Source organism: Microtus pennsylvanicus, chromosome 13 (assembly GCF_037038515.1).
Source record: "Microtus pennsylvanicus isolate mMicPen1 chromosome 13, mMicPen1.hap1, whole genome shotgun sequence".
NCBI classification, from domain to species: Eukaryota; Metazoa; Chordata; class Mammalia; order Rodentia; family Cricetidae; genus Microtus; species Microtus pennsylvanicus.
In genome coordinates, this window is record NC_134591.1 from 67,353,422 (window position 1) to 67,380,505 (window position 27,084).

Sequence of the window (27,084 nt, forward strand, 5' to 3'; positions counted from 1 at the left end):
CTTTTGGGGCTGGAGAGATGGCTCAGCGGTTAAGAGCATTGCCTGCTGCTCTTCCAAAGGTCCTGAGTTCAATTCCCAGCAACCACTTGGTGGCCCACAACCATCTGTAACGAGGTCTGATATCCTCTTCTGGCTAACTGTATAAATAATAAATATTTTAAAAAATTCTTTTGTTTCTTTGAGAGAGCATCTCTCTGTTCGGTCCTGGCCGTCCTAGAACTCACTGTGTAGACCAGGCAGATCTCCTGCCTGTCTCCCAAGTGCTGGGATTCAAGGCGCGCACTCCTATTCCCGCCGGTACCAGGCACCGGGGAATCTCAGTTCACAGCCTTGTGCTGTGCACCAAGCCATCTTCCCAGCCCAGGGTTCTGCTAATTCCTGAGGACTTTCAATCTTCTACTGTCTCATACTTGACAACCTCTTCGCTTGGATAGCTCTTACTCCTTCACGAACCCATCACAGAATGTTTTCTCTGAAGCTGCTGCCGCCTAAAGATGGTGGCAGATACTTAATACATGCAGACAGCTCAGAACACAACAGAAAACAGGTGTACTGCGGCTTATCTTCAAAATTAGACGTTTTACAGCCACGTTTCTCTCCATAGCTCTCAGACTCTAAAACCAGGAAGACAGACTTTCACTACATTTCCTCATTCCCCCCCCCTCTTTGGTTGGATTTGGTGTTTAGAGGCAAGACCTCTCTCTCTATAGATAAAGCCTTGACTGGTCTGAACCTTGTCATATAGACCAGACTGGTCTCAAACTTCGGACAGTCCTCCCTCTGCCTCTGGAGTGCTGGGACAGCGGGCGTGCGTCACCACCATACCCAGCTGAAGTTTTAACCATCTCTATATTCCTTGCTCCTTGTTTTGTGTTTTATAACAGAAGCCTGGAAAATACTGAATGGGCAAGATGTAGTGGCTTACTCCTGTCAACATCCGGGAGGCAGAGGCAGGAGGATTTCCATGAGTAGGAGGACAATCTGGGTGATATGTAAATTCCAGGCTAGCGTGGGTTACATAGAATCAGAAAGCCAAAATCAAAACAAAACCAAAAAACAGTTCCGTGGCGCGGAGAATAACCAGAATAACCAGCCAGGAAGGAAAACAAAGGCGGACTGAGGATGGAGCCAACTCTGGGAGTCTACGTCACGCACAAGGCTCCGCCCCATGCATGGTCCCGCACACAGGGCGTTCGGCGGTCACGTGGGACCCAGAGGGTGTGGCCACGGGGACTCTGGGCAAAGATGGCAACAGTGAGGAGAGCTTTCCCGCGAAGGCTGGTGGGCTTGGCGTCCCTCCGGGCTGTAAGTGCCCCAAGCGGGAGACAGTCGGGGTCGGGTGGGCTTCGTCGGCTGCTCTGACAGACGAAGCGGGGCAGCTCCAGGGGCCGAAGCCGGGAGGGTTTGAGAGTTCCGGATCCAGCCGGTCTGGCTCAGATCCCTTGCAAGAAACGGGGAAACTGAGTCCTGTGAAGCCAAGCAACCCGCTGTCACTGTGGAGACCTGGGACATCATCCTGGGTGCCTTAACTCCCTTACGGTGGCTCTAGCCCCTTTCCCTAACTGAGCTTCGGAATTCTCCAGCCCTTTATTATTAGTGAAAAACACGTCCCACCTGGAAAAAGCATCCCTGCTCGCCGCTTTCCCCGGGTCTTGTTGCTTTTCTGGACTCCCGCGGAGAACGTGGGTCGCGTGGGTCGGGCACAATCCCTTTGGGCCTGTGCGATCCTGGTGTTAGGTCTTCTCCCACGCACAGTGAGGGGAGGGAAAGGGCCAAGGAGCTGCGCTGGTTAAGCCGCAAACTTGTGTCCGGATGAGCTTGCCATTTTCAAGGCCAAGTGACGGATTTCACTCATCTTGCTTGTACATGAAATGGATAGCTTGTCTCAGGGTGATTTGGTGAGTGATCAGTCATGGGTGGTGTTTTGGTGGAGTTGTGTTTTGGGGGAGATTAGCTCCCCACTTCACTACTCTACCACGGAGCTACATCCTCAGCTCAGTGATGGACTTACTACATATTGGAGAGTTTAGGCAGTATATCAGTACTTGGGAAAACTACTTCCTATGCATTTCGTGGGTCTCTCTCAGAAAACCATTTCTGTATCTTTAGTCTACCCAGCTCCACTGATTGCTCAGGGATCGAACGAAAATGCCAACTCCAACTTCAGAAGTTAGGAAATGAGATGGTGGATAATAATGTTTTGTTTATTTGAGATAGAGTATCTTTCTATGTAACTCTGGCTGTCCTAGAACTCATGATGTAGACCAGGCTAGTTTTGAACTCACAGAAATAGATCAGCCTGCCTCTGCCTCTAGGATTACAGGCATGCACCACTATGCTCAGCTAGATCATAATCATTTTTTAAAACCTGGTGTAATGGAATGGAATGAAAAGCTGTCACTTTTCTCTTTTATTTGGCTTTTAATTATATTTATTCATTTGCTTGTTTATATGTGAGCGTGCCCTAGTGAAAGTCCAAAGGCCGACCGACTTTGAGGAGTTGGTTTTGTCCGCCTGTGTGAGTTCCAGGGGTGGAACTCCGGTCGTCAGGCTTAGCAGCAAGTGTCTTAATTCTTGCCAACCCTGGTTTCTGTTTTTGTCTTTATTTAATTTTATTCCATACGCATTGGCATTTTGTCTGTGTCAGGGTGTAGGATTCCCCTGGAACTGTTGTCACAGACAGTTGGGAGCTGTATTGTGGGTCCTGGGAATTGAACCCAGGTTCTCTGGAAGAGCAACCGATGCTCTTGAGTGTGAACCATCTCTCGAGCCTCTTGTTTTGTTTTTATTGTTGGTCTGTTATGTGTGCATGTCTGTGTAAATGTGTTCAATGGGTGTTCCGGGGCCTTTGGAGGCCAGCTGGAATTATAGGCAGTTGGCATGGGTGCTGGGACCTGAACTCAGGAAGAGCACCAAGTGCTCTTAACTGCTGAGCCATCCCTCCAGCACTGCTTATGTGGTTTTGAATTATATAAATTCATGTGTGCCTGCAGGTGCCCATGGATGAGAGGATCAGGTTCCTTGAGCTAAACTTAGGCAGTTGTGAGCTGTCTGACGTGTGTTTGGAAGCCCAACGCGGGTCTTCTGTAAGAGCGGTGTGCACTCTTAGTGACTGAGCCATCTCTTCAGTCTCTGGGTATATTTTAAAAATAAGATCTTTCCTGTCTCAGTCTGGCCTCACATTTGCTAGGTAGCCAAAGACACCCTTGAGCTTCTGACCCTCTTGCCTCCATCCCCAAGTGCTGGGATTAGGGTGTGAGCCACCACACCCGGCCTTTGTTGTTATATGAAGAGCAGTTATAGGGAAAGAAGTAGAACTAAGGCCAACCTGTTCCTAAGAAAATAGGCACGTTTTGCCTTAGCCTTTACTTACTGAGTCTGTTATGTCCCAGGGCCATGGGAAGAGCAGTGGGGAGAACCAAGTTCCTGGCCATTAGCACTTAAGTTCCACTTGCGTCATTTTGGGGTGATACACCAGCAGAGGCTGACCGTCTCAGTTGGAGGGGAGACTCCAGGAGCAGGGACCTTCACTCAGCTCCCCGACTTCTTATAATCCAGGGCCTTGTCCCCTTTGTTAGAAACCATTGCCGGCTAAAACCAAAGCCACTTGAGGGGCGCTGAGGTGTTCCAGCTGACTCGTGGCACAGCTGTGTCCTTCCTTAAGGGCTGCGTGGGCCTGGGGTCCTTGGTGTATTGTGCAGTGCATCTTCCCCTTGCCCATTGCAGGATGTTTATTTGGGGGTGGCGGAAGGGCTGGAGAGGTGGTGGCTCCGCGGTTTAGAGTGATCGCTGCTCTTTCCAGAGGACTCCGTCTTGGTTTCTAGAACCTACCTGGCGGCTCACGACCATTTGTAGCTGTAGTCCGGGGGATCTGATGCCTTCTGGCTTATGAGGGCACTGCACACATGTGGCAAACAGACATACATGCAGACAGAATACCCAAACACCTAAAATAAATAAATAATTAACAATCTGTAGGTGGATAAGGGAAGATTTGCGGCAGACCTGTTGTACAGTGAACTAAAGGCTTTAACCTTTTGGAAAAATAATTTCTTCAGTTGCTGGGGATGTCATCTCCTCAGACCTAATGTCCCCATGTCACCCATCAGTGCAGAATTGGGCTTTAGACAAGCCTTAACGGAGCTAGCAAAGCCTTCATACCCTCATCACCGCTGTGGGATCGGAGGCTGACTCCTCTTGGTGCTCAGCGATTGGCCTCTGGACACTATACCTGCGTGCATTGTTTGTTGTTCCTGCAATGTGATGAATGCATTGCCAGGACAGTGCCAGCCAGGATGAGATGGGGGCAGAGGGAGACAAGGTAGTCTTGTGAAATACAAAGTACCAAAGGTGATGGATGGTAGATCAAGGAAGGCGCTCCGAGATTGATGGGTGTAAGAATCGGTGCGCATTCCAGACAGAGGGCAGCCCTGCTGGACTGGAGCATAGCGACCTGTTGGGCAGAGGGTAGAAGGGAATGGAGCAGAAAGGAGGGGTGAGTAATGAGGTCAGAGCCTCCAAGGCAGGGTGACTAGAGGAAGGGTGAGTCAGAGTCCAGCTGAGCAACAGGGTTCAGGTGATGTCTTTTGCAGAGACAGACAGGATAGAGTCAAGCGAGTGTTTGTGCAGTGTGGGCTTTGGGGACTGCCGAATGAGAAGTGTGGAAATGGGGCTGTCAAATGGGCGTGCGTGCGTGCATGTGCTGAACCAGAAGAGGATCTGCCTGGACACACCGCTTCTTGCTCATTCCTGCCCAAAGCATATTTTGCTTTTTTGTCTTAATCCTGAAAGAGACCAGGTGGAGTTAAATAGGGAGAAACTGGCTGCTCGCAGTAGTGAAGGAAGAGCCTTGTGTTCTACACGGTCCTGTGCCAAGTCCTGACACTTGGGTTTCCTCTTTTAAACCAAAGGCCGGCACATCATCCATGGGTGCCTTCCCGAAGCGGGTGAAGATCGTGGAAGTCGGTCCCCGCGATGGTCTGCAGAATGAAAAGGTAAAGACGGAAGTGGGCTCAGGAAAGATGGTTCACATGTCTGTTTGGAGCATTCCAGGGAAGTTGGGTCAGGTACATTATGGACTTTTGAGAAACTGGAATATTATGCAGCTATTAATACAAGAATATTAAATGATGACAGGCTGCAAAACAGAATATGTATTCAACTTTACTCCTATGTAGAAGAAACAGGCCTAGGTATGTGTGGAAGTATTTACTTAGAAAGAAACATAAAACTCCCTTAAAAGTGGGAGTTTTCTACACCTGAGTATGAGTCACGTGTCTAGTCTGTACACACAGGGCTCATGTGCCAAGGATAACTTTAAATGTGGCTCATACACCATTTATGGTCGCAACATGTGTGGCTTTGGAGCACTTGATGTGTGGCTTGTGAGGGGACTGGAGACATTGACCCCGTGGTTAAGAGTGCTTCCTGCTCAGAGGACCCAATTTCAATTCCCAGTGCCCATATGATGGCTTACAATCCCGGGGAAGATGACGAGCAGGCCGGGAATTGTTAGGACCTGTACCATAATCCTACTGACTGGCACCAAGGAGCCATGAAAGGCTTTTTTTTAAAGTTTTTTATATATATATTTATTTATTTGCACCATTGCCACCACCCAGCTTAAAGTTTATTTTTATTTGTGTGTGTGTGTGTGTGTGTATATCCCTGTGTGTGTATACCTGCCACGTGCATGCAGTGCCCATGAAGGCCAGAAGGGGGCATCAGATCCCCTGGAGCTGAAGTTAATTGGCATTTGTAAATTGCCCAGCTAGAGTACTGGGAACTGAGCATGGGTCCTCCAAGGAGTCTTTACTGCTGAGCCGTCTCTGCAGTCCCTCGTGGATGGCTTTTGGGCAGGAAAGTGAGGCACTGGAGACTGCAGTTCAGGAAGTTTCCAGTTTAGACTGAGTTGACAGAGGGCAGCCATGCCATACTACACCTGGGATCTTAGGGGTAGATTAGAAAGGAATCCATAGGTTCTGCTGAGGGATTCGATGTGGGAAAGGGAGAAAAAGAGAAAAAACGTGGTACTTGGGGTCCACCCATCCACAGCACTCAGAGAGCAGAGGATTTATTTCTGCTCACTCTGGCCAAGGCTTCTTGCTCTTAGTTGATGATGGGGCCGTAAACCAACACATCGAGTTAAGGAAGAGGAAAATGGTCGTTTTTGGTACCAGTATTGCTGACTTGCCTTCTCTGGGTCTCCGTCTATTACAGAACATTGTTCCTACCCCCGTGAAAATCAAGCTGATAGACATGCTTTCTGAAGCAGGGCTCCCCGTTATCGAAGCCACCAGCTTTGTCTCTCCAAAGTGGGTTCCCCAGGTGAGCCCAGCCTCCAGAAGAAGCCTGTCTTGGATGGGATGGTGGGGAGCTCCCCCATTTGCTCTTGCAGCCTCTGGCTGTCGGAAGCATAGGTTTCCAGGTCCCTGGCTTCAGGGGTCTCAAGTGAGTCTCAGCACTGTGTAGCACAGGAAGGACGTGACCTGGGAGCCAGGGGCTCCAAATTGGTCTGGGCTTTGCCCTGGTTTATTGGAACCCTTGCTACGTGAGGCCTTTGCTCTCTCAAGATAGAGGCGGCCTCTGAGGTCTCCCTAGCACATACGATCCCCATGCCCATCTGCCACAAAGATCCCTTCACAGGGGTGGGCAAACCATCCCATGACAGTGAGTGCCAGGCAATGCACAGGGAGTGGTGTCCAGGGCCCACCAGAGAAGGTTCTGGGTAAGTGGCTGCTGCTGGTTGTGACTGAGGGTACCACAGAATTGTCAGTACTGACCATAGGAGCTGCCCAGGATGTCTCCTGAGCCCTCAGTGGTCAGACAGATAGGGAAAGTATTGGAAACAGAAAATTCAGTGATGAGAGGGGTCTCTCTAGCACTGAGCTCTTGGCTTCTTTGGCTCCCAGATGGCTGACCACTCTGAAGTCTTGAAGGGCATTCAGAAGTTTCCTGGCGTCAACTATCCAGTCCTGACTCCAAATGTGAAAGGCTTCAAGGAAGCGGTAAGAGGTTGACCTGCCTCGTCTTCCGGTCCTGCCCTGGGATGGCCCCCTGAGCAGCTAGTCTCCAGTGGCTATGAGCAGCATCAGACTGGGGACGAGGGGACTGCTCTGTTGTCTTGACAAATTGCTTAACCTCTGAGCTTCATGGTACTGACAGCTGAGCCCATTTGTTTCCTTTAGGCAATGCTCGATAAGAGCCCGAGAGACACGCACTTGCTATAGCTATTAGGTCCTGCGATCACCCACTTCTTTTTTCATTTTCTAGATTTTTTTATTTTATATGTTCTGGTGTTTTGCCTGAATGTCTGTGCACCATTCGCATGCAATGCCTGCAGAGACCAGAAGAGGAAATAAGGTCTTTTGGAACTGGAGTTACAAACAGTTATGGATGCTGGAAATCCAACCCAGATCCCGTGCAAGAGCAGCAAACGCTCTTAAGTGCTGCGCTCTCTGCAGCACGCATGACTCACTGCTTTAGGAAGGGTACCAGCGCTGTGCATAGACGCTTTTGCAGTGTGGTTGCCCAACCCTCACTGCGCATGGGCGCTTCTGCGGTGTGGTTACTCAACCCTCACTGCGCATGGGCGCTTCTGCGGTGTGGCTGCTCAACCCTGGCCGCGCATGGATGCTTCTGCAGTGGTTGCTCGACCCCCACCGCTTGTAATGTCCACATTCCCCAGCTTTGTTTTTGGTTTGTTTTCTAATTGAAATATAAGTTTTCCAGGGCTGCTATGAGAAAATACCGCAAACTGTAACAGAAATCGCCTTGCTGTCTCGCATTCTGGAGGCCAGGGGTCGCATACATCTTCTAGTGACTGGGATGAGCACTTAGCCTTGGTGTGCGTGCCCCCCTCCAGTGCCTGCCTCCACCCTCGGGTTGCCCTCCGCATTTCTTCACACAGCCATCCTTTAAGGACACCCGTCATTCTGGATTAGGGCCCATCCTGCTCCATTGTGACCTCATTTTACCTAGTTACATTTGTGGGGACTCTCTTTCCAAGTACGGTCATGTTCTGGGGAACTAAATATTGGGATGTCCACATAATATGTTTATTATTATTAAATTTGTTTGTTTACTTGTGTATGTGCGTGCACACACACGTGTGTGCGGTGGCTCTCATATGGAGGTCAGTGGACAACTTGAGTGACTCGATTCTCTCCTTTTCCCTTGTGGGTCCTGGGGAATTGAACTCAGGTCATCAGGATTGACAGCACATGCATTTTCCCTCCCGAGCCGTGTCGCCTGCCCCAGCCTATTCCCTAAAGGATATTTCTATGACTGTGCAGCCTGTAACAGTCACATACCATCCAACCTGCCACAAGAAAGGGTTTGCCACGGGACCAGTTCTTCTAGGAACAGAGTGCTAAAGGTATTCACCTGGATGTTGGCAGGTAGCTGCAGGTGCCAAGGAAGTCAGCATCTTTGGGGCGGCCTCTGAGCTCTTCACTCGGAAGAATGTGAACTGCTCCATCGACGAGAGTTTCCAGCGCTTTGATGGAGTCATGAAGGCCGCACAGGCCGCCAGCATCCCTGTGAGAGGGTGAGTCAGGCCTCAGAGGGCTCTTTCCTCAGGGTCCTGGTGGAATGGAGCCAGATTCTCCCACCCACCAGTCTCTCCACCTCAGACTCCTGCTGGGCGGGAGCAACCCAAACTCCACAACTGAACCTTTCTCCGAAGGAGTGGAGGCAGAAGATTAGCTGGGGTTTCTCTCAGACCTAAATTTGGTAGATCAGGCCAGTCTGGAACTCACAGACATCCAGCTGTCTCTACTTCAGTGCTGGTATGCCATGTGCCACCATGCCCAGCCCCAGGATTGGTTCTTACAGTGCTGGGAAGCCAGGCCTGGTGGCTTGGGGCACGCCTTTAAACGTGTTTCAAAACACAAAAACCAAGCAACAGCAACAACAAAATACAGTGCCTGGGGCCGGGCAGTGGCAGTGCACACCTTTAACCCCAGCACTCCGGAGGCAGAGGCAGGCAGATCTCTATGAATTTGAGGCTCGCCTGGTCTACAGATTGAGTTCTAGGACAGTTAAGGCTACACAGAAAAGCCCTGTCTCAAGAAAATAAACTGCAATGCTGGGGACGAGATGCAGCACTGATGAAGCCTTGTAGCCTCCTGGGCAGGTACTCTACCACTGCTGTATGCACAGCGAGTGAAGCTTTCAGGACCCTGTGCGCATCACCCTGGCATTCTGCAGCATGGATATAATAGTTCATGGCTCTGTGTGCCGGCTCTGGTGGAGCCTCCAGCCCTCTGCCACATGCCTTCTGTCTCTTGCCTGTGCACTCACACTCCGTGGGCAGAGTGCTCCTCTTCATTCTGCTCCTCAGCTCCTTCACGGTCCTCCGTGGATGTCAGCTCCGCTTGGTTTTCTTTGTCCCTCAACAGGAGACAGCGCCCCTCCTTTGGGGTTCCAAAGTCTTCTGACATCCTGAAACATGGCACTTAGCTGTCTAGCTCTGCAGCTACCTTCACCTCACTGGGCTGTGCTCTCTCTGAGGGCAGGCCACGTCCTACAGTGCCTGGGTGCTGTGCTTTCCCATCACAGGGCCTGACAAACCCGATAAACAGGTGGAAGCGGGGGAAGCTGGGTCTCCAGCTGTGTCCCCCCAGGCCTGTGCTCTGTCCTGGTAAATCTTTTTAAATCTTTTAACTTTTTCTTTCTCTTTTTCCTTCCCTTCTTTCTTACTTTTTTGTTGTTTCTGGGTTTTTTTTTTGTTTTTGTTTGCTTGTTTTGAGACACAGTCTCACTATGTAGCCCTGGCTGTCCTGGAACTCCCTCTGTTACCAGACTGACCTTGAACTTAGAGTTCTGCCTGCCTCTGTCTCCCAAGTGCTGGGGTCAGATGTTTGTGCCACCAACCACTATTTCTTGTTTAGCAACATCAGAGTAAATAGGAATTTTTTTTTAAATATTTATTTATTAAGTATACAATATTCTGTCTGCATATATGCCTGCAGGCTAGAAGAGGGCACCAGATCTCATTACAGATGGTTGTGAGCCACCATGTGGTTGCTGGGAATTGAACTCAGAACCTTTGGAAGAGCAGGCAGTGCTCTTAACCGCTGAGCCATCTCGCCAGCCCCAGTAAATAGCAAAATTAAGGTGGAAGGCATACCAAGATTTTTGGAATGTTGATCCAGCAAACATTTTTTATTTTGATTTATATACTTTATTTATCTAATTATTTGTTGAGACAAGGTCTTTCTGTGTAACCCTGGCTGGTCTGGAACACACAGAGATGTCTCTGCCTCCGGAGTGCTGGAATTAAAGACATGCTCCACCACTCCTGTTCCATCTCTTAATAGACAGAATATTTGACTTGACTATGAAGGGTTTGGGTTTTTATTTCAGTTTGGTTTCTTCTGACAGCATCTTACTCTTTAGGTTCATATTGGTCTAGAACTCATGTCACCAAGGCTGGCAATCCTCGTGCCTCAGCCTCCCAGGTGCTAGGATTACAGGTTTGAGCCACCACCCTCAGCCTAACTCAATAAAGATGCTCCAGAGCCAGCAGGGGCACTGAGAGCAGACCGCATGGCTGTCGCGGGTCAGGCCTGGGCTCCCCTCCTGTCTCATGTCTTCCTTCTTTGCCCCTGTCTCTCCCCATGCCTTAGATGTTCTGTCCCTTGCTCTGTCCTGGGTATGTCAGATTCTGGCCTTGACAGAAACATGCTTCTTGAAGACCCTCCCCTCTCTAACTCTGGCGCCATGACCTCAGGGAGCTCAGCCTAGCAACCCTTGCTGCATTGCCTGCCTATTCTTCCTCCTGTTGCGTCCTTCACGACGCGTCTTTTTCTGGAATTATCTCCCCCTTCTAATGTGACTGCAGTCTTATTTGCCATCTTCCTGATTTTTACATGCTTCTGGAGGCGAGGGCCCTTCATGGGTCCTCTCACGGCTCTGCCCAGTGCCTGGCACACCGTCTTCATCTCATGAGCCATGGGGCCCAAGCCTGGTACTGACTCGTCTGTTCTTGTCTTCTTGTGCGAACCTGTGTGTTCATCCTGGCACTGGTGACCTCAATACTGGCCCATCTCCCCCAGTGCGTGGGGCTGCCCCTCCAGACAGCTCAGGTGCACTTTAGTTCCTTGTACCTACTGTGAGTTCTCAACCACCTGCCACCTGCTTCTGAAGCTATGGCCTCTTAGCCCCGCCTTCCCTGCGGGCTTCTCTAGCTCTCCCGCCCAGAAACTAGGCCAAAGAGCCTTTGGCCCACTCAGAGTTACCCTTTCACCCGGTACTGGGCCTCCTGCCCAGCTTCATGTTTACTGTGGCCTCACCAGGGATGTGTGTCAAATGGTCACAGGCATTCCTGATGGTGACGAGCTGGGTCACTGACACCGTTCTTCCTGTTTCTCCACAGGTATGTCTCCTGTGCCCTCGGATGCCCCTACGAGGGGAAGGTCTCCCCGGCTAAAGTAGCTGAGGTGTGTGCAGTGGGCAAGGTCTTGTGAGGGTTGGCTTCCTTGCCAACCTGCATGCACAGGTGCCCTCGCCTCTCTTCCCCAGTAGGACACCGTTTTTACCCTTTCCCCGCCACACACACGCAGGCACACTCATACTGAGAGCACAGCCCGCACCTGCCCCTCAGGTCTCTACCCCACCCGAAAGCCCTGCATTCAGATTCCAGTCTCATCCGCTGAGGCACGATTGCCAGTGTGGTATCCCCAGGAGTCCCCAGGTTCCTTGTAGGAGGTGAGAGACCACACACATCCTCCTGACTAGTAACCATGGCTACACAGAGGAGGACCCAACATAGGACCAAGGTGTGAGTAACCCAGGAACTTCAGCCTTTTCATCCAGAAAACTTCACTGCCTACTTGATGCTGTTCTCCCACGAGCAGTTGAGGAGGCCAGTCACTGGCCACCTAGGGTGCTGATGCAGCTGGCGTCTCATCCATTGTGTCCTACAGAACCCTTTTGTTCTTCCCCAATACCTATGGCATCCAGGTAGGGATGACCCCAGGGCTGCTGCTGGCCCCAGTGGCTGCTGTCCCCTGGTCTGTGCACCCCACTCCTGTTGTCACCTGCCCTCCCTGTAGCCCATCACCACTTCCCTGAAGCAGAAATTGAGGCTCAGAGAAGTCACACCCCTAAAGCAGGTAGCCAGTGAACTGCAGAGTGGGAACTTTTGAACTCAGCATCACATGACCCCAGAGGCCTGCCACCACTGTCACCTGGTAGGCACATGGCAGGGGTGAAGGGTGGGATGTCACTGTGTCATTTATCAGGACAGTCATCTGTGTAAACAGTAAACATCTGTGTCTCCTGCCACCCTTGCCTCTGCTCAGAGCCGGGCATGGGCAGCCTCCTCAGGGGCGACTTTGGCTGCTGAGGCTCTGTGGTGACTGGCCAGTTTCAAATGAGTTTCTCTAAAGTTACATAGTTCCCCGTGGCTCCTTAAAGAACACAGCTAGTATCTTAGACCCACAGTCCACAGATCGTATTGCCAGAGGAAGGCCTTTTCCTGATCCCTGTCAGCCACTGTGGAGGAAGCAGAGGGGAGTCACGGGCCGCCGCCACGGTTGCCTCTGTTCCGGGCTCAGTCTCCCAGCCTGTGAGCAATGCTTGTCATTTCCATTGGAGTTGTCAGGTCCTAGGACCCAGGAACACAGCAGCTCAGAGAGGTGAACTGCCTGGGCAGAGTCCATGCTTCTGAGCCCTAGAGTCACGCCGGTGCCACTGGGATCCTCTAAGTATCCATTTGCTTTTCCAGGTTGCCAAGAAGTTGTACTCAATGGGCTGCTATGAGATCTCCCTTGGGGACACCATTGGTGTGGGCACCCCGGGACTCATGAAAGACATGCTGACTGCTGTCCTGCAGGAGATGCCTGTGGCCGCACTGGCTGTCCACTGCCATGATACCTATGGTCAAGCCCTGGCCAACACCTTGGTAGCTCTGCAGGTAATGAAAGCCACGTGCCCATTCCCCAGGAGGGCACGGGACAGAGCAGCCCAGCTTCATTTTATTTATTAGTAAAAGTATTGATGAGCTGGGTGGTGGTGGCAGCATACGCCTTTAATTCCAGCACTTGGGAGGCAGAACCAGGCAGGTCTCTGTAAGTTCGAGGCCAGCCTGGCCTACATAGAAAAACTCTGTCTTGGAAAAAATGCTGAAGCAAAAGTATATGAGGCCACAGATAGAGACACACCAGGTTAAAGGAATGGCTCCCTACAGAAGGTCACGAGAGGATGCTGTGCAGGTGCCTGCAGGTGCCGAGGCCTGAAGGGCATGCTTACCATGTTCAGGGAACAGGGAGGCGTCTTTGGCTGCAGCAGGGTGACAGAGAGAGTAAGCAGGTGGAACCTGCTGCAATGGCGCCCTCTGGTGCTGGTTTCCACGCTGGCACCAGGCCATAGCTGGTGTTCCACCTGAAGACTTGACAGGATGTGTGGGCACCTGTGGAGGTCAGAGGGCAACCAGGGAGCTGGTTCTTTCCTTCTGCCTGGGGACCAAATTCAGGTTGTCACAATTTCTAGCAAGTACCTTTACCCCCTGAGCCACACCTCACTAGCCAATTATAGATCTTCTGAGACCCCCAACTTCCCATTTCTCTGACTCTATTCAAGACAAAACACCTCCAGAGAAGCTGAGTCCACTATCAGTGCCATTGTCCTGGAACCGAGGGGCTAAGCTGATGTCCCAGAGGAGCCGCTCTAAGGAGAACCCCAAAGGGAGAAACAGAGCCAGGAGTCAGCTGAAGAGATGAGGGAAGTTCCTCTAGCAAAGGAGGCTCACTGATCCAGGGAGAGAAGCTCTGTCCTTCAGCGGATTCCCCCTGCAGGATCGCAGGCAGGAGAATGGCTTTGGCAGAATTCCTGACTCCAGGGCAAGAGGCTTATGAGGAGAGGCTCAATGGCCTCCAGGCTCCGGCAGCTACATCTCACCATCCTTGTGTTTCCAGATGGGAGTGAGCGTTGTGGACTCCTCTGTGGCTGGACTTGGAGGCTGTCCCTATGCACAAGGGGCCTCAGGGAATTTGGCTACGGAGGACCTGGTCTACATGCTGACTGGCTTAGGGATTCACACGGTAAGCCTGCCTGCCCCCTGGTGGTGACATCCAGAACTAAGTGCTGGACTGGAGTCAGAGGATAGGCATATGGGCATCCATCCTTAGGGCGGCTGGCATTTAGAAGGGGGACAGGGATTGTGGGAGCTTTATATTTCTGAGAGAGCAGAGGAGAGACTAAACAATCCTCCAGGAGAGTGGAAAATGGCTGATACAGCGATCGGGCCCGTGTGAGGTTATAGAGACCCTGGCAGAGCAGCCTGGGGTGTGTATGTGAAGAACCAGTAGACAGGGTTTCGGCAGCAGGAGGGGCTTGGTTGGTGGCCTAGAAGGAGTAGACTAAGACTCCAAGGATGAGAAAGAGCCAGCCAAAGATGGGATGAGGAGAGGGGTCTCTGGCAGAGGGAGCAGCATGGCAGAAGGGACTTTGTCTGTTGGACATGATCATGAGCGCAGGAGACCAAGACCTCAGAATGATGATGTCCACAGTTCAGTCCCTGGAGGCCCCAGAAAGGGTGGAAAGAGCCGCCGTGAGAGGTGGCTTCATGGCCTGCAGTGAGTCACTGCCCCGAGCCTGTTTTCTCTGCGAAATGAGGACAGTGAAATTAGCGCACGGGGCTCCCCCAGACACCAGGGACATCAGTGGTGGCACAGAAGTCACACAGAGTCTCTGCTTTAAGAGCTGATGATTTAAAACCCCAAATCTGTTCCTCACAGGCTGCGCGACCTCAAATTATCTCTCCAAACTCTAGTCATGGCAGCAAATGGATTACTCATAGGTTGTTACAGAATTAAGAAAATGTGTGGCCAGAGGTGTAGGTCAGTGGTGAGGCCCTGGGTTCAGTCTCCAGCGCCAGAAGGAACCATGTCGAGTGCTTAGCCCTGGGCACTCGGCAGCAGATAGCAGCTGCTCTACAGTTGCAGGCTGAGGACGCGATTCAGGACTAGAACCGCTGGCTAGCATGAGCAGTGGTTTGGGTACCTTTCCTGGCACAGGAAAAAAGCAAATAAGTGAACAATACATTTCCATGGCCAGGCCCTGTGCTAGACCCCAAACATGGAGATGAGACAAGATTAATAAGGCCCCCTCTTCTGGCGGAGGTCCCACAGCCACTCTGAAGAAAGAACCCTGGTGCCTGCTGGACACAGCATCCCAGACAGTGGTTGCAACAGGGGCCTGAGTGCTGTCGCCTTCCTCTTTCTGTGCCATAGCTATCAGTCTCTTTCCCTCGGTGTTGAGGGCAGGCCCTGATTGGCTTCATCCTCCGACTTACTTCTTCCAGGGTGTGAACCTCCAGAAACTCCTCGAAGCTGGGGACTTCATCTGTCAAGCCCTGAGTAGAAAAACCAGCTCCAAAGTGGCGCAGGCCACCTGCAAACTCTGAGCCCTTGTTCACCTGAGGCCTGGGACCGGGGGAGGTGGGCATGCTCAGATGATTCCTTGGTGGGGGAATGGAATGCGGACAAATGAGCAGGTATCACAAAGGTTCTAGACAGAAAGGGCAGGAGCTGCCAGGCTTTGGGGCGACTGAGTGGTCTTGGAGCCTGGACGTCCCCCTTTCCAGCAGGCCAGCTCCCCAGAGCTGAGGGCCTGAGCTCTGGTTTGGGATGGCCCTGGGTCTCCTGGGCGAGTCTGCTGACTAACAGAGCTGCTGTCCACCCTGCCATGACTGTGGGTCCTGTGCGTCTCTTTGGAAAACGGAACAGTTTCCCCCTAGAGCAGCAAAGCGTCTGCTGAAATGGTGGGGGCTGATCTGCTGTGCTGGCCATTTGCCAAGCCCAGCATCTCTGGGAAATCTTCACTCTGTACATGATTTTTGAAAACAGATTATGTAATTAAAGGTTTAATTTTCTAATATCCAATCATGCAAATGTGTATTTGTTTATGAGTGGGGGAATAAGATCATTCTGAGGAAGAGTGAAGGTCTTAACTGGTTCATCTCTGGATTTCTTCCATCTCTACACTGAGCCCCAGGTCCAGTGACTGGAAATCATGACTCTGGGTTAATTCCCGAGACCAATATGGTGGCTGGCCAGGACACCCAAGGAGTTGCTTCTGAGGTTGTGCCTCTGTTCCCAGAACAGTGAGATAGGTCTCTTAATTGGCCTGAACCTAGCCAGGTAGACGGGCTGACTGGCCAATGAGCCTCCCTCCAGGAATCCATCTGTCCCTGGTTCTCCAGTGCTCGAATGGAGACAATGGTCAGCTTGACTTTTCATTTGTTTGTTTTGTATACGGTGTTGTACACCAGACCTCATTACACATGGTTGTGAGCCACCATGTGGGTGCTGGGAGCAGGCAATGCTCTTAGCGCTGAGCCATCTCTCCAGCCCCCTGAGATTTATTTCTAATTCCACACACACGTGCGCGTGCATGCATGCATGCGTGGGTATGTGCATGTGTAAGTACAGGGGCTGCGGTGTCCAGAAGACACTGGGGAGCCTGGAACTGGCCGTCCAGACAGTTGTGAGCCATGCAGGTTAGGTGCTAAGAACAGAACTTCCGTTCTCAGAAAAAGTAGCACCTGCACCGGCTCTTAACTACTGAGCCTTCCTGAAGCTTTCCCTCCCCACTTTAAAGAAGTGTGTGTGTGTGTGTGACTGCAGGAGCTCCAAGACAGAATGGTTGGTTGTAGATCCCCTGGAATTGCACTTACAGGAGTTTGTGACGGTAACAAGTGCCCTTGACTGATTCGCTATCTTCCAGCTCCGCCTCTTTTTTTTTTTTTTTAATATTTGGGTTTGAAACAGCTTCTCACTGTTCATTCATGGCTGGATTGGAACCCTCTATATAGACCATGCTGCCCTCGAACTCACAGAAATCTGCCTGTCTCTGCCTACCAAGTGCTAGGATTGAAGCCCTGTGCCACCAGAAAAGATTTATTTTTGCTTATACGTGCGAGAACGTCAGGAATGTGCAGGCGGCCACGGAGGCCAGAGCGGGCATGGGAATAATAGGCAGTATGTGGGTACTGGGAAAAGGTCTCAGGTTCAATGCAAAAAGTGCTCGGAGCCATCTTCCAGCCCCGCCTCTTTAACAGAGACAAAACTGTGTCTTGAATCGCTATATGGTGGAGAGGTGCAGACACACTTTTGGGGGAGGGAGGGAGGCAGTGGCTCAGTGATGGGCAAGCAATTGCTACTGAGGATTTAAAGGTTCTTTTCGCTCCAGGGTTTTATTTTCTTTTCCAAAGTGGGCTTGGATCCAGGTTGCAGTCCGGGCCAGCCATGCCCTCCAAATAGCACAGCCCGACGAAGGGCTGGCAGATGAGCGGAAACTCGGAAGCCAGCGGCTCAGAGTGGAACAGGTCGCAATCATCCGGGGTGCAGCTGCCACGGATGACGACTAGGAAGGCCACCGTGCAGGCCGTTTCTCCTCCGCAGTCTGCAACTCACAGGATGACGTTCCACGCCCCTCACTTCCGCCCTCGTTGGAAACGCACTGCGGTGCGTAGCTGGCTGAAGGCTGTGCAGGTCTTTTGTCCCTTCAGAGCCGCCGTAGAGCAGGTAACCTAGTAGACACGTTTCCTGGAGGGCGTGAAGGGGGCGTAGCCAGACTGGGCTGTCAGCTCTTAAAGGGGCCGCCGCGCAGGTCGCGAGAGGCGGCACCCGGAGCCAGCGCGGGATCCTCAGCAGGTTTGGGTAGCAGAATAACGGGCATAGGGGGCTCGGAAGGGTCTGTGGTCGGCGGGGAGCGAGGGAGTTCCAAGAGGGTCGTGTTCGAGACAGAGCCAGGCCCGCCCCTTCTGCTCTCGTTTCCCGCGGCCGTAGTGGGGTCCACCTGAACCCATTCATTCCAGGCCCGGCTCCCCGCTCGCGCTCCCAGCCCAGGACCAAAAGCCGCCTCCGGGCTCCTGGTGCCTAGCGTCCTCTCCTCTCCATTGTACAGACTGGGAAAACTGAGGAGGGGACAACTGACCAAGGTCAGCTCCCGACTGGAGCGGAGCGGCCTCAGAGCAGCCTTTCTGCCTCCAGGGACCCTCGGTGTCCGCTACACCGAGTCCGTGCGCAGAGCGGGAGCAGCGGGGAGGAGAGGGAAGAAGGCTAGGACTCCCATCCAACCCAGTTCTCACTACTCTGTGACCCCGGGCAGACTGCCTCCAGATCCTGACCTTAGTACCCAAGTGCTTTAGAAACACCTGCCCCATCGAGATGTGGGGGGAACTTGGGGGGAGGGAGGAACGCACGAGCGCGGGGTAGTAACTCTGGCACGCAGTGGGCGCCCAGTCCAATGGGTTGTAGCAGAATGACCCCAGCAGCCACTTGGGGCAGCCTGGAGAGAGATGGGCAGGCCAGATCGCGAGAATGAAAGGCCTCAGTGTGTGGATTTCCTTTCTGTCCGCACAGCAGTTTGCTCAGGGCGGGGATGCACACCTGGCAGTGGAGTGCGGGCCAAATCCACGTCGACACCGGCTGCCCGAAATTGGGCGGGATATGTTGCCTCTAGCCGGGAAGTGATCCGGCCGGACCAAAGCTGAGCTATTGGCTGCCCCAGGGTGGAGAAGCCCCATTAGCTCCGGGGCTGCTGGTACTGCAGTCTCGGAGCTGGGCTTGGCTGCCCTGGCTCAGGACCCCACCCTTGAAGGCATTTACTGCATTTTCTGCTTCCTGCCAACTGACCTTCAAGGGGAAGGGTTGTTGGAGGACCAGGCTTTAGTCACCAAACCCAGGAAGCTTCTGCTTCTGGGAGAGGGCCTGAGTTTTTCAAATTCTTGCATTCTAATCCTGAAGCCACGGACTCTTCTGCCCAGGACTTCCAATTCTCCAGACAGGGAGGCAGGAGGTGGGTCCTCAAAAGGCCCCTCTTCCCACCCCATCAGTGGGAACTAGACTGTGTGACGTGTCTGACTCCTACATATAAGGTGGCAGACCCCTAAACCACTTCACTGGGCTCTCCTAACACATGGCCTGTGTGCAGAAATTAGTCATAGAGTAGAAGCTATGGCCTAGAGAGTAGGGACGCCTCAACCAGAAATAGCCAGAAAGCGAGTTATCCAGTCAGACCTTGGGCTGACTCCGGAGCCCCTCCTTACACTAGGGCCCACAAGTGCATCCTCTGAGGTGACGTTAGGGGACCAGCATCCCTGAGGGAGGCCCTGAGCGGACACCCTCAGCCACCTCTGAAACTCTATGTTCTCTAACCAGACATCATGGCGGAGAAGGTGCTGGTCACAGGTGGGGCTGGCTACATTGGCAGCCATACAGTCCTGGAGCTGCTGGAGGCAGGCTACTCACCCGTGGTCATCGACAACTTCCATAATGCCATTCGTGGTGAGCGCTGACTGGGAAGCAGTGAGTGGTTTCTGGAGGGGCTGTGTCCAGGACCCCATCTTCTAATGCTGACAGCCTCTCCCTGCCCTCCAGGAGGGGACTCCATGCCTGAGAGCCTGCGGCGGGTCCAAGAACTGACAGGCCGCTCTGTGGAGTTTGAGGAGATGGACATCTTGGACCAGGCAGCCCTACAGCACCTCTTTAAGAAGGTGGGTGCTAGCTGGATGTGGTGGCGCACGCCTTTAAACCCGGCACTTGGGAGGCAGAGGCAGGCAGATCATTTGTGAGTTTGGGGCCAGTTTGGTCTACATAACAAGTTCCAGGTCAGCTAGGGCTATGTCGAGCAACCCTGTCTCAAAACAAACAAACAAACAAAGGTGGTTGCTGCTTGGCAGGTGGGAGGAGCGTTACCAAGGCTACAGAGCCTCCTCTGACCCCTGCTCTACCCCTGCAGCACAGCTTTAAGGCCGTCATCCACTTTGCTGGGCTCAAGGCTGTGGGCGAATCAGTGCAGAAACCTCTGGATTATTATAGAGTTAACCTAACAGGGACCATCCAGCTTTTAGAGGTAAGAGGAAGGGGACACAGACCCCAGCTGGGTCCCAGGCGGCCTGGCATGCTGGCCACAGTAGGGCCTGTGGAAGAATGACCCAAGCTGTATTATCTTAGACACCTGCCTTTCTTTACCTCCCAGCCTGTTTCCCTCTCTGTAACTGAGCCTGCCCCTCGCCTCAGCCCCACCTGCTGGGGTGGAGTAACAGATGGGACTAGTTGCTGAGGCGCAGGCCACTGACCTTCCCCTCCACGGCCAGATCATGAGGGCCCACGGAGTGAAGAACCTGGTGTTCAGCAGCTCAGCCACCGTCTATGGGAACCCCCAGTACCTGCCTCTGGATGAGGCCCACCCCACCGGGGGCTGTACCAACCCCTACGGGAAGTCCAAGTTCTTCATTGAGGAGATGATCCGGGACCTGTGCAGGGCAGACTCGGTGAGGCCCTCTTGCCCCAGCTCTCATTCCACCCATTCACCTTGAGGCCAGGATTGGAACCCTGGGCACTCCCAGCACAAGGAGACAGAGGCTCAGATGTGGCACTACCCTGCATAAGGTTACAGCAGCTGGTACGCAGGTGTCACCCCTCACTCATTCATAGAGAACTGAGAATGGACACGCTGGGGTAGACGGCTGTGGACTGAGCTGGGACTCACTGCGTGTGCCCCAGCCCCACTGTCTGACCTGCACCACAGGCCTGGAACGCGGTGCTGCTTCGGTACTTCAACCCCACGGGCGCCCACGCCTCGGGCCGCATCGGCGAGGATCCCCAAGGCATCCCCAACAACCTCATGCCCTATGTCTCCCAGGTAACGAGGGATACTCCTAGGGTACCTTGGAGTACCGCTGGTACAGGGCCCTTGAGGAAGCTGACCTGACCTCTGCCCTAGGTGGCAATTGGGCGACGAGAGGCTCTGAATGTCTTTGGTGATGACTATGCCACAGAGGATGGGACAGGTGAGCTTAAGAGTCAGAGGAAAAGGGGGGTGACTGAGGAGGGCAAACTTTCCGTCGACCGCTTCCTCCACAGGTGTAAGGGACTACATTCATGTGGTGGATCTGGCAAAGGGCCATATAGCAGCCTTGAAGAAACTGAAGGAGCAATGTGGTTGCCGGGTAGGAAGCCAGTGAGGGCAAGGGTTGGAACCCAGGGCGAATGTGGGGTGGATGAGACACCCCATCCAACATCCCCTGTTCTCCTGGGCAGATCTACAACCTGGGCACAGGCACAGGCTACTCTGTCCTGCAGATGGTCCAAGCCATGGAGAAGGCTTCGGGGAAGAAGGTAGGTCCCACCCACGCAGTAGGCACCCAGCACACCCCAGCACACCCTCCGCCTCCGGCCACCTTGAACTTGAGAGCTAGGTGATACTCTAGACACAGCTCTCAGCCGGGCGGTGGTGGCGCACGCCTGTAATCCCAGCACTAGGGAGGCAGAGGCAGACGGATCTCTGTGAGTTCGAGACCAGCCTGGTTTACAAAGGGAGTTCCAGGACAGGCTCCAAAGCTACAGAGAAACCCTGTCTCGAAAAACCAAAAAAAATAAATAAATAGCCACAGCTCTCGCTCACAGTTCCTCAGGCCCAGGACCTGTTCAGCTAAGCATCCACTACCTTCCTTACAGATCCCGTACAAGGTGGTGGCACGGCGGGAAGGTGACGTGGCAGCCTGTTATGCCAACCCCAGCCTGGCCCACGAGGAGCTGGGCTGGACAGCAGCCTTGGGGCTGGACAGGATGTGTGAGTGTCTGCTTCTCCTGGAAGAGTGACCAATAGGCTAGAAAGGGCAACTCTGCTCTGGGCTGGCTTCGGGCAAGCTCTGACCACCTATATCTGCACAGGTGAAGATCTGTGGCGCTGGCAGAAGCAGAACCCGGCAGGCTTTGGGGCACAGGCTTGAGGACCTCCTTACCAGGGACCAGAAAGGAAGAGGAGCAACTGCCTGCTTCCCAATCTCCGCAGGACCCTGTACCCTTATGTTCTGGGGCCAAGCTGAGGCCACCCTACCTCAAATGCCAGCTGCCTGCTCAGCCCTCCAGGCCAACCTCTGCCTGGCTCCACTAACCAGGAAGAAGCCTGGGTCTTTCCAGCCCATCTCCTCCAGGGTCCAGGAGCTCATGGGACCCCTAAAGCCTGCAAGGGCCAGGGGTCTGGGACCATAGCCTCTCCCAGGCACTAACTTATACTGCTATGATTGAGTTTTCCAAAGTATTTAAAATAAAAACGTTTTCTTATCCTGGGGCAGAGTCTCACAGATGGTCACCCCACACCACATCAGGCGGGCCTCAGAGTTGAAGCAATTTCTTTAATTTTATCGGAATCCAGGACAAAACAAGAAAAACACCTAAAACCACATGGAGACAGAAGACAAGACACAACTCCCCCCACACCTCCCTGGCCCTAGAGTGGGGACATAGTGGGGGTGAGACAGCAGGGGGCAGGGGGCCCTTGAACCTCGATTCAGCCCTGTAGGCTCCAGGCCTGCAAGGAAGGGCCATGGGGAGGCAGGGCCCAGCCCCCCTGGGGGAGGGACTGAGGGGAGGCCCTGAGGGACTCTACCTCCTCACTGCCTGGCCTGCACAGAGCAGGCAGCCCACAGTAGCAAGGGCCCCGGGTCATGGACACATTCGTGACAGAGAAGCAGCTGCAGTGAGGCAGGAGAGACGATTATCCGGGCAGAATCACTGGGGTGGGGGGCCCATAAGGGCCCCACGGGCCAAACCCTGAGGTCGCAGGAGGGGGCCCAAAGCGGGGCTAGTGAGTGAGGTCCTGAGTGAGTGGGTCAGCAGCTGGGCCCCTTTCTCCCGCTGCCTACAGCCCCTCCAATACTGCTGCTGGGGCCCACCTCTGGGGAAGTGGGGAAGAAAGCAGCCCACCCCTGCTGCTGACTTCCAGATGGCCAAGGCCAGCAGGAAGGCCTGGCCAGTCTTGGCCACCTACCCAGAGGCCTGTGGGAAGAGGACAGGGTGGGAAGAGAAAGGACAGGGGCTCGACCGGCTCAGATCCAAGATGGTGCACTGCTTGTTTGCGGGGTCCCTGGTGAGCTGGGGGACCACAATGGGAGCCAGCAACTCATTAGACTGGAGGCAGAAGCTTCTCCAGAAATTCCTTTACAGCTGCCATCTCCTGGGATGAGGGGAGATTGTGAGGCTCCTTGCTGGAGGGAGGAGGGAGAGCATGGGAGTAGGCCATCCCCACTGACCTGAGGACAGGAGTTGTGCATGACACCTGGGTATGTCTTGAACTGGACCCTGGCAGGTGTGACGACAGACCGGAGCTTCTCAGCTGTCAGGGCCCCAAACCGAACAGGTACCATGGGATCCTGCTCCCCATGGCATTGGAGGATGGCCAGGTCCTTGGCACTGCCATTGGCTGCCTGTGGGCCAGAAAGAATTTCCAAGTCAAGGTCAGTGCTGTGCACAGCACAGCACCCAGGCTACAGGGACCCTCAGGAGGGGAGGGGCTGACACGGATACTCACTTGGGGAAAGTTCCGATGCAGAGGCAGCCAACAGCTCAATGCCACAATGCCAGCCAGAGGGTGGGGGCAGGTAAGGGCTGTGTAGAGGGACAGGGCCCCGCCCTGGGGAGAAGAGAATGATGGGGTCAGGAGGGAACAGCTTACACACCCAGCCCCTCCCCCTTACAACCGCCTCACCTGCGAAAAGCCACCCAGGACGATTCGATTGGCAGGGATCCCGTTCTTCATCTCATGTTCAATCAAAGCTTTGACTGGGGGGTGGGAAGGGCAAGACTGGGTGGAGGAAGCTGCTGGCTTAAAGTGAGCAAGCAGGCACTGCCCAGTGCTTCGGGAAGGGAGAGTGGGGAGGGGATGCGAAGGGGGGGCTGGGGCCTTACTGTTCTCTGCTGCCTTCTTGATACCAACTTCATCCTCTGGGGCATCTGGACTCAGCCCCATCAGGTCAAACCTGGGCAAGCAGAGGCGGCAGTTTTTGGAAGAACTGGCCAGCCCCTGCAGCAACCTCAGCTGCCATCTCTTTCCTGCTCCACACTCACCAGGACGGCATCACCATCTTCATGTTGAGTGTCACAGGGATCCTGGGCCTGCGGAGGGGTGGCCAAGGGGTCTCAGGAGGGACAGAGCATCGGTAGAGAGCCTAGGCATGGGCACAGCTGCCCTTGGGGGCCCCTCCCAGCAGGCAGAGCCTGTGTTTCAAGTGTTGCCCGGCAACCTGCCACGTGGGGCTGGAGCCTGTGGTTGGGGCATCAGCGATAAGGATGGAGAAGCAGAGACTACTGCCCGGTGATGGGGTCCAGCTCAGAGGGTGAGTACTTGGAAAAGGCTCGGTTTAGGAGGTCTTGGGTCTAGGAAGCCTTGGGGGTGAAGGCAGAAACTGGAGCCCATTCCTAAGGCTCTACGGAGATAAAACTGAACAAGGCCTGACTGCTTTAAGCCCAAGCCCCAGGAGGCAGCTGATGAAAAGAGCCAGGCCTAGGGCTAGAGGACACCCCACCCCTTAGCCCCTCTCCGGTTGGGGTGACACTCACGCATGGGGACAGATGTACTTGACATGAGGGAGCCGGATGGTGGAGAGGGCGTCAGCCCAGCTGTGCCTGTGGGAGGGGGGAAGAGGCTCGGGTAAAGAAAGGATCTCGAGGGACAGCCCCACCTGATGAAGGAGCACCCCACCCCTCAGCCCACTCACCCTGTGTCTCCAAGTCCATGTAAAAAAATAACCTGGGAAAAAAATAAAAACAATGGAATTGAAAGGTCCCCGTTTAGACCCTCCAACTCCAGCGCCCCCGCCCCCCAGACCTGGGGAGATCAAGGTGGGAGCCAACAGATTATTAACCCCCTCCTAGCTTCAGGCTAGTCCCTTCTCATACTACCACCTCCATGTTTCCCACACTGCCTACAGCCAGTTGCCACCCACAAGTCTGGCCCAGGGTCCTTACCGCGGCCGTTTCCCGCTCAGCTCCAGACACGGTGGCAGCGTCGGTGAGCAGGGGCACAGACATGGTGTTACCACACATACACTGCAGGGCTCCCTGCAGGCTGGGCCTGCGCAAGGGAAGGTGGTAGATTAAGAGCAAAGTCAAGCCAGAGAAGAAGCCCCCCCACAGGCCACACATCACCAGGGTTGGATTCTGAGCTGAGAGAAAACACCAGCAAAGAGAAGTCTGGGGCAGAGGGACAGAAAATTGTCCCTTGCCATGTGTCGGCGGCACAGGCCTTTAATCCCAGCACTAAGGAGGCAGAGGCAGGCGGATCTCTGAGTTGGAGGCCAGCCTGGTCTATAGAGTTAGTTCCAGGACAGCAAAGGCTACACAGAGAAACCCTGTCTTGAAAAACCAAGGAAGAAAGTTGGCATCATCCCAAAGTTGAGAAGCATGGGCAGCCATGCTCATGGTCTAGAACTCACATTCCTGGTCCTGACCCAACCCCAGAGCTCAAGCGTGGCACAGATGGACAGACACAGGGGTTGGAAGAGGGGACAAGGAAAGGCAGGGCATTTCCTGCAGCTTTTCCCCATAAGCCTCTGAGAGCCAGTGGCAGCCTTCCAAAGTCCCAGGTATCCCTTCCTGGAACCCTGGAGCCCCTCTTTCCCTGAGTCCTGGCCCTAGAAGAGACGAAGGAAAGAAAATGCCAGAGAAACAGACTCAGTCCCACCCACCCTATCCAGTCTTCACAGCAGTTTCTGGCTCAGTAAGAAATTCCTAGGGCCTCTGGAAGCCACCCAGGTCCCATGAGAGCCTAACAACTCCCTTCTGCCATCTTCCACGACAAACTGTGCTCCAGACCTTCCCATCTCCACGGGGCTACCTGCTGTTGCTGCTGCCACTGACTCCAAATGGGTCTCCAAATGAACAGGTGTTGCGACTCCCAACACAAAAGAATATCAAGCTGGCTGGCCCCTCCCCATCCTTAGCATCCTCCAAACTCCGGAAGCTTCCGCTACCTGCCCCTTAAGTGTCTTCTTAAGGGCGCCCCGCCCTCCTGCAGGCGCCCACCTTCCAGCACTGACCCCGACTGCCCCTCTTCAAGGTAGGAAGATCACACAGCATCTGACCCTGAGGATCCTCTTCCCACACAGGAAGGATGCACCTGCCGCCTTAAGCTAGGATCCCCTTCCTCCTCCGTTCTGGGAACTCCCACCTACACCCGGCTCCCATTCTCCAAAGGGTGAGATGGGATGACCCGGCGTCTCCCATTCTCCACAGTGGGAACTTGGGTCCTGACCCGGGGTCATAACATCCCTACAGTGGCATTTTCTACCCTGCCCCCAGGGCTCGCACCCGCCCACAAAGGGGCACTGACCCGGGGGAGCCTCCGCCCCACAATGGGGTCTTTCACTGCCCAGCGCGCAGCCGCTCTCCCGCCACGCGCGCAGCCCCTGGCCCCGCCGTCCCAGGACTGGACAGCACCCTCCAGCCGCTCCCCGCCGCCGCCCCGGGACCCTCGCAGCCTCGCCGCACGCCGAGCTGGGTACCTCACTCCCAGGGGCTTCCGAAACCGGTCGGACGAGTCTCCCCTTTCTCCCGCACAGACACACACTCGACCCCCTCGGCCGCCCCCGCCGGAACTTCCGTTCGAGTCCCGGGAACCCAGCCATCGCGCTGCCGGAAGTAGCCTGGCCAGTGGTACGGAATCCGGAAGCGGGTCCGGGTTTCCTGGCTAGGGGCTGCCATGTTGCCCACAGTGGGACCACTCCCTGTGATGCGACGCTGCCGCCTGCAGCGTCTGGACACGACAGGGGATTCCCAGACGCTCTGCCAGCCCAGCGCTCCTGGTCGATCTGCGTCCTGGAGGAGAGACAGTCTTCACAGTATTCTTTATCATAAAGTTGGGCGTCTTCCCATCCCTATAGGGCAGGGCACACTTCCAGGTGTGTGTGGTCTTGGGTATTAACCAATATTTGGTTTTATTTTATTTTTTTCTTTTTGTTTTCGAGAAAGGGTTTTGCTGTAGTTTTTTTAGAGCCTGCCCTGGAACTAGCTCTTGTAGACCAGACCAGGCTGGCCTCGAACTCAGAGATCTGCCTGCCTCTGCCTCCCTAGTGCTGGGATTAAAGGCGGTGCACCACCACAGCCCGGGTTATTTGGTTTTATTAAGATACACTTTACTGCTTACATCTCCAGCACACAGCATTGTATACATAAGTAAAATGGTCACTGTAGTGGAACACTTTTACATCTCAGAGTTTGGCTTCCCTCACAAAACTTGTGAATGGCCAGGCAATGGTGGCGCACGCCTTTAATCCCAGCACTCGGGAGG

General features: G+C 53.9%; 3 protein-coding genes across 12 annotated transcripts; 2 read left to right on the forward strand and 1 right to left on the reverse strand.

The window, feature by feature from the left end:
• Positions 1-1,193: 1,193 nt before the first annotated feature.
• On the forward strand, positions 1,194-15,890 carry Hmgcl (3-hydroxy-3-methylglutaryl-CoA lyase). Of its 2 annotated transcripts, none has more exons than XM_075945475.1 (9): positions 1,194-1,305; positions 4,911-4,994; positions 6,220-6,327; positions 6,912-7,007; positions 8,400-8,548; positions 11,381-11,444; positions 12,734-12,922; positions 13,923-14,048; positions 15,311-15,890. In XM_075945475.1, exons 1-9 carry the CDS (start codon positions 1,246-1,248, stop codon positions 15,410-15,412), a joined length of 978 nt encoding a protein of 325 aa, XP_075801590.1. In that variant the 5' UTR covers positions 1,194-1,245; the 3' UTR covers positions 15,413-15,890. The 2 variants fall into 2 exon arrangements, with proteins under 2 accessions (XP_075801590.1, XP_075801591.1); XM_075945476.1 differs by lacking the exon at positions 1,194-1,305 and adding an exon at positions 1,754-1,898.
• A 1,685-nt stretch (positions 15,891-17,575) lies between these two features.
• On the forward strand, positions 17,576-22,089 carry Gale (UDP-galactose-4-epimerase). Of its 9 annotated transcripts, none has more exons than XM_075944992.1 (12): positions 17,588-17,663; positions 17,828-17,950; positions 18,378-18,810; positions 19,173-19,298; positions 19,392-19,507; positions 19,753-19,866; positions 20,111-20,287; positions 20,545-20,658; positions 20,740-20,806; positions 20,880-20,965; positions 21,057-21,134; positions 21,690-22,089. In XM_075944992.1, exons 4-12 carry the CDS (start codon positions 19,178-19,180, stop codon positions 22,008-22,010), a joined length of 1,194 nt encoding a protein of 397 aa, XP_075801107.1. In that variant the 5' UTR covers positions 17,588-17,663; positions 17,828-17,950; positions 18,378-18,810; positions 19,173-19,177; the 3' UTR covers positions 22,011-22,089. The 9 variants fall into 9 exon arrangements, with proteins under 9 accessions (XP_075801115.1, XP_075801106.1, XP_075801107.1 ...); XM_075945001.1 differs by lacking the exon at positions 18,378-18,810 and adding an exon at positions 21,474-21,588 and having other exon boundaries at positions 17,591-17,663; XM_075945000.1 differs by lacking the exons at positions 17,828-17,950; positions 18,378-18,810 and adding an exon at positions 21,474-21,588 and having other exon boundaries at positions 17,576-17,663.
• A 44-nt stretch (positions 22,090-22,133) lies between these two features.
• Lypla2 (lysophospholipase 2) lies at positions 22,134-26,421 on the reverse strand. Its single transcript, XM_075945002.1, has 10 exons — positions 26,300-26,421; positions 24,765-24,870; positions 24,515-24,546; positions 24,357-24,422; positions 23,865-23,912; positions 23,706-23,776; positions 23,506-23,579; positions 23,329-23,430; positions 23,051-23,224; positions 22,134-22,974 (listed from the first exon to the last, which is right to left on the reverse strand). Exons 2-10 carry the CDS (start codon positions 24,840-24,842, stop codon positions 22,924-22,926), a joined length of 696 nt encoding a protein of 231 aa, XP_075801117.1. The 5' UTR covers positions 24,843-24,870; positions 26,300-26,421; the 3' UTR covers positions 22,134-22,923.
• Positions 26,422-27,084: the final 663 nt, after the last annotated feature.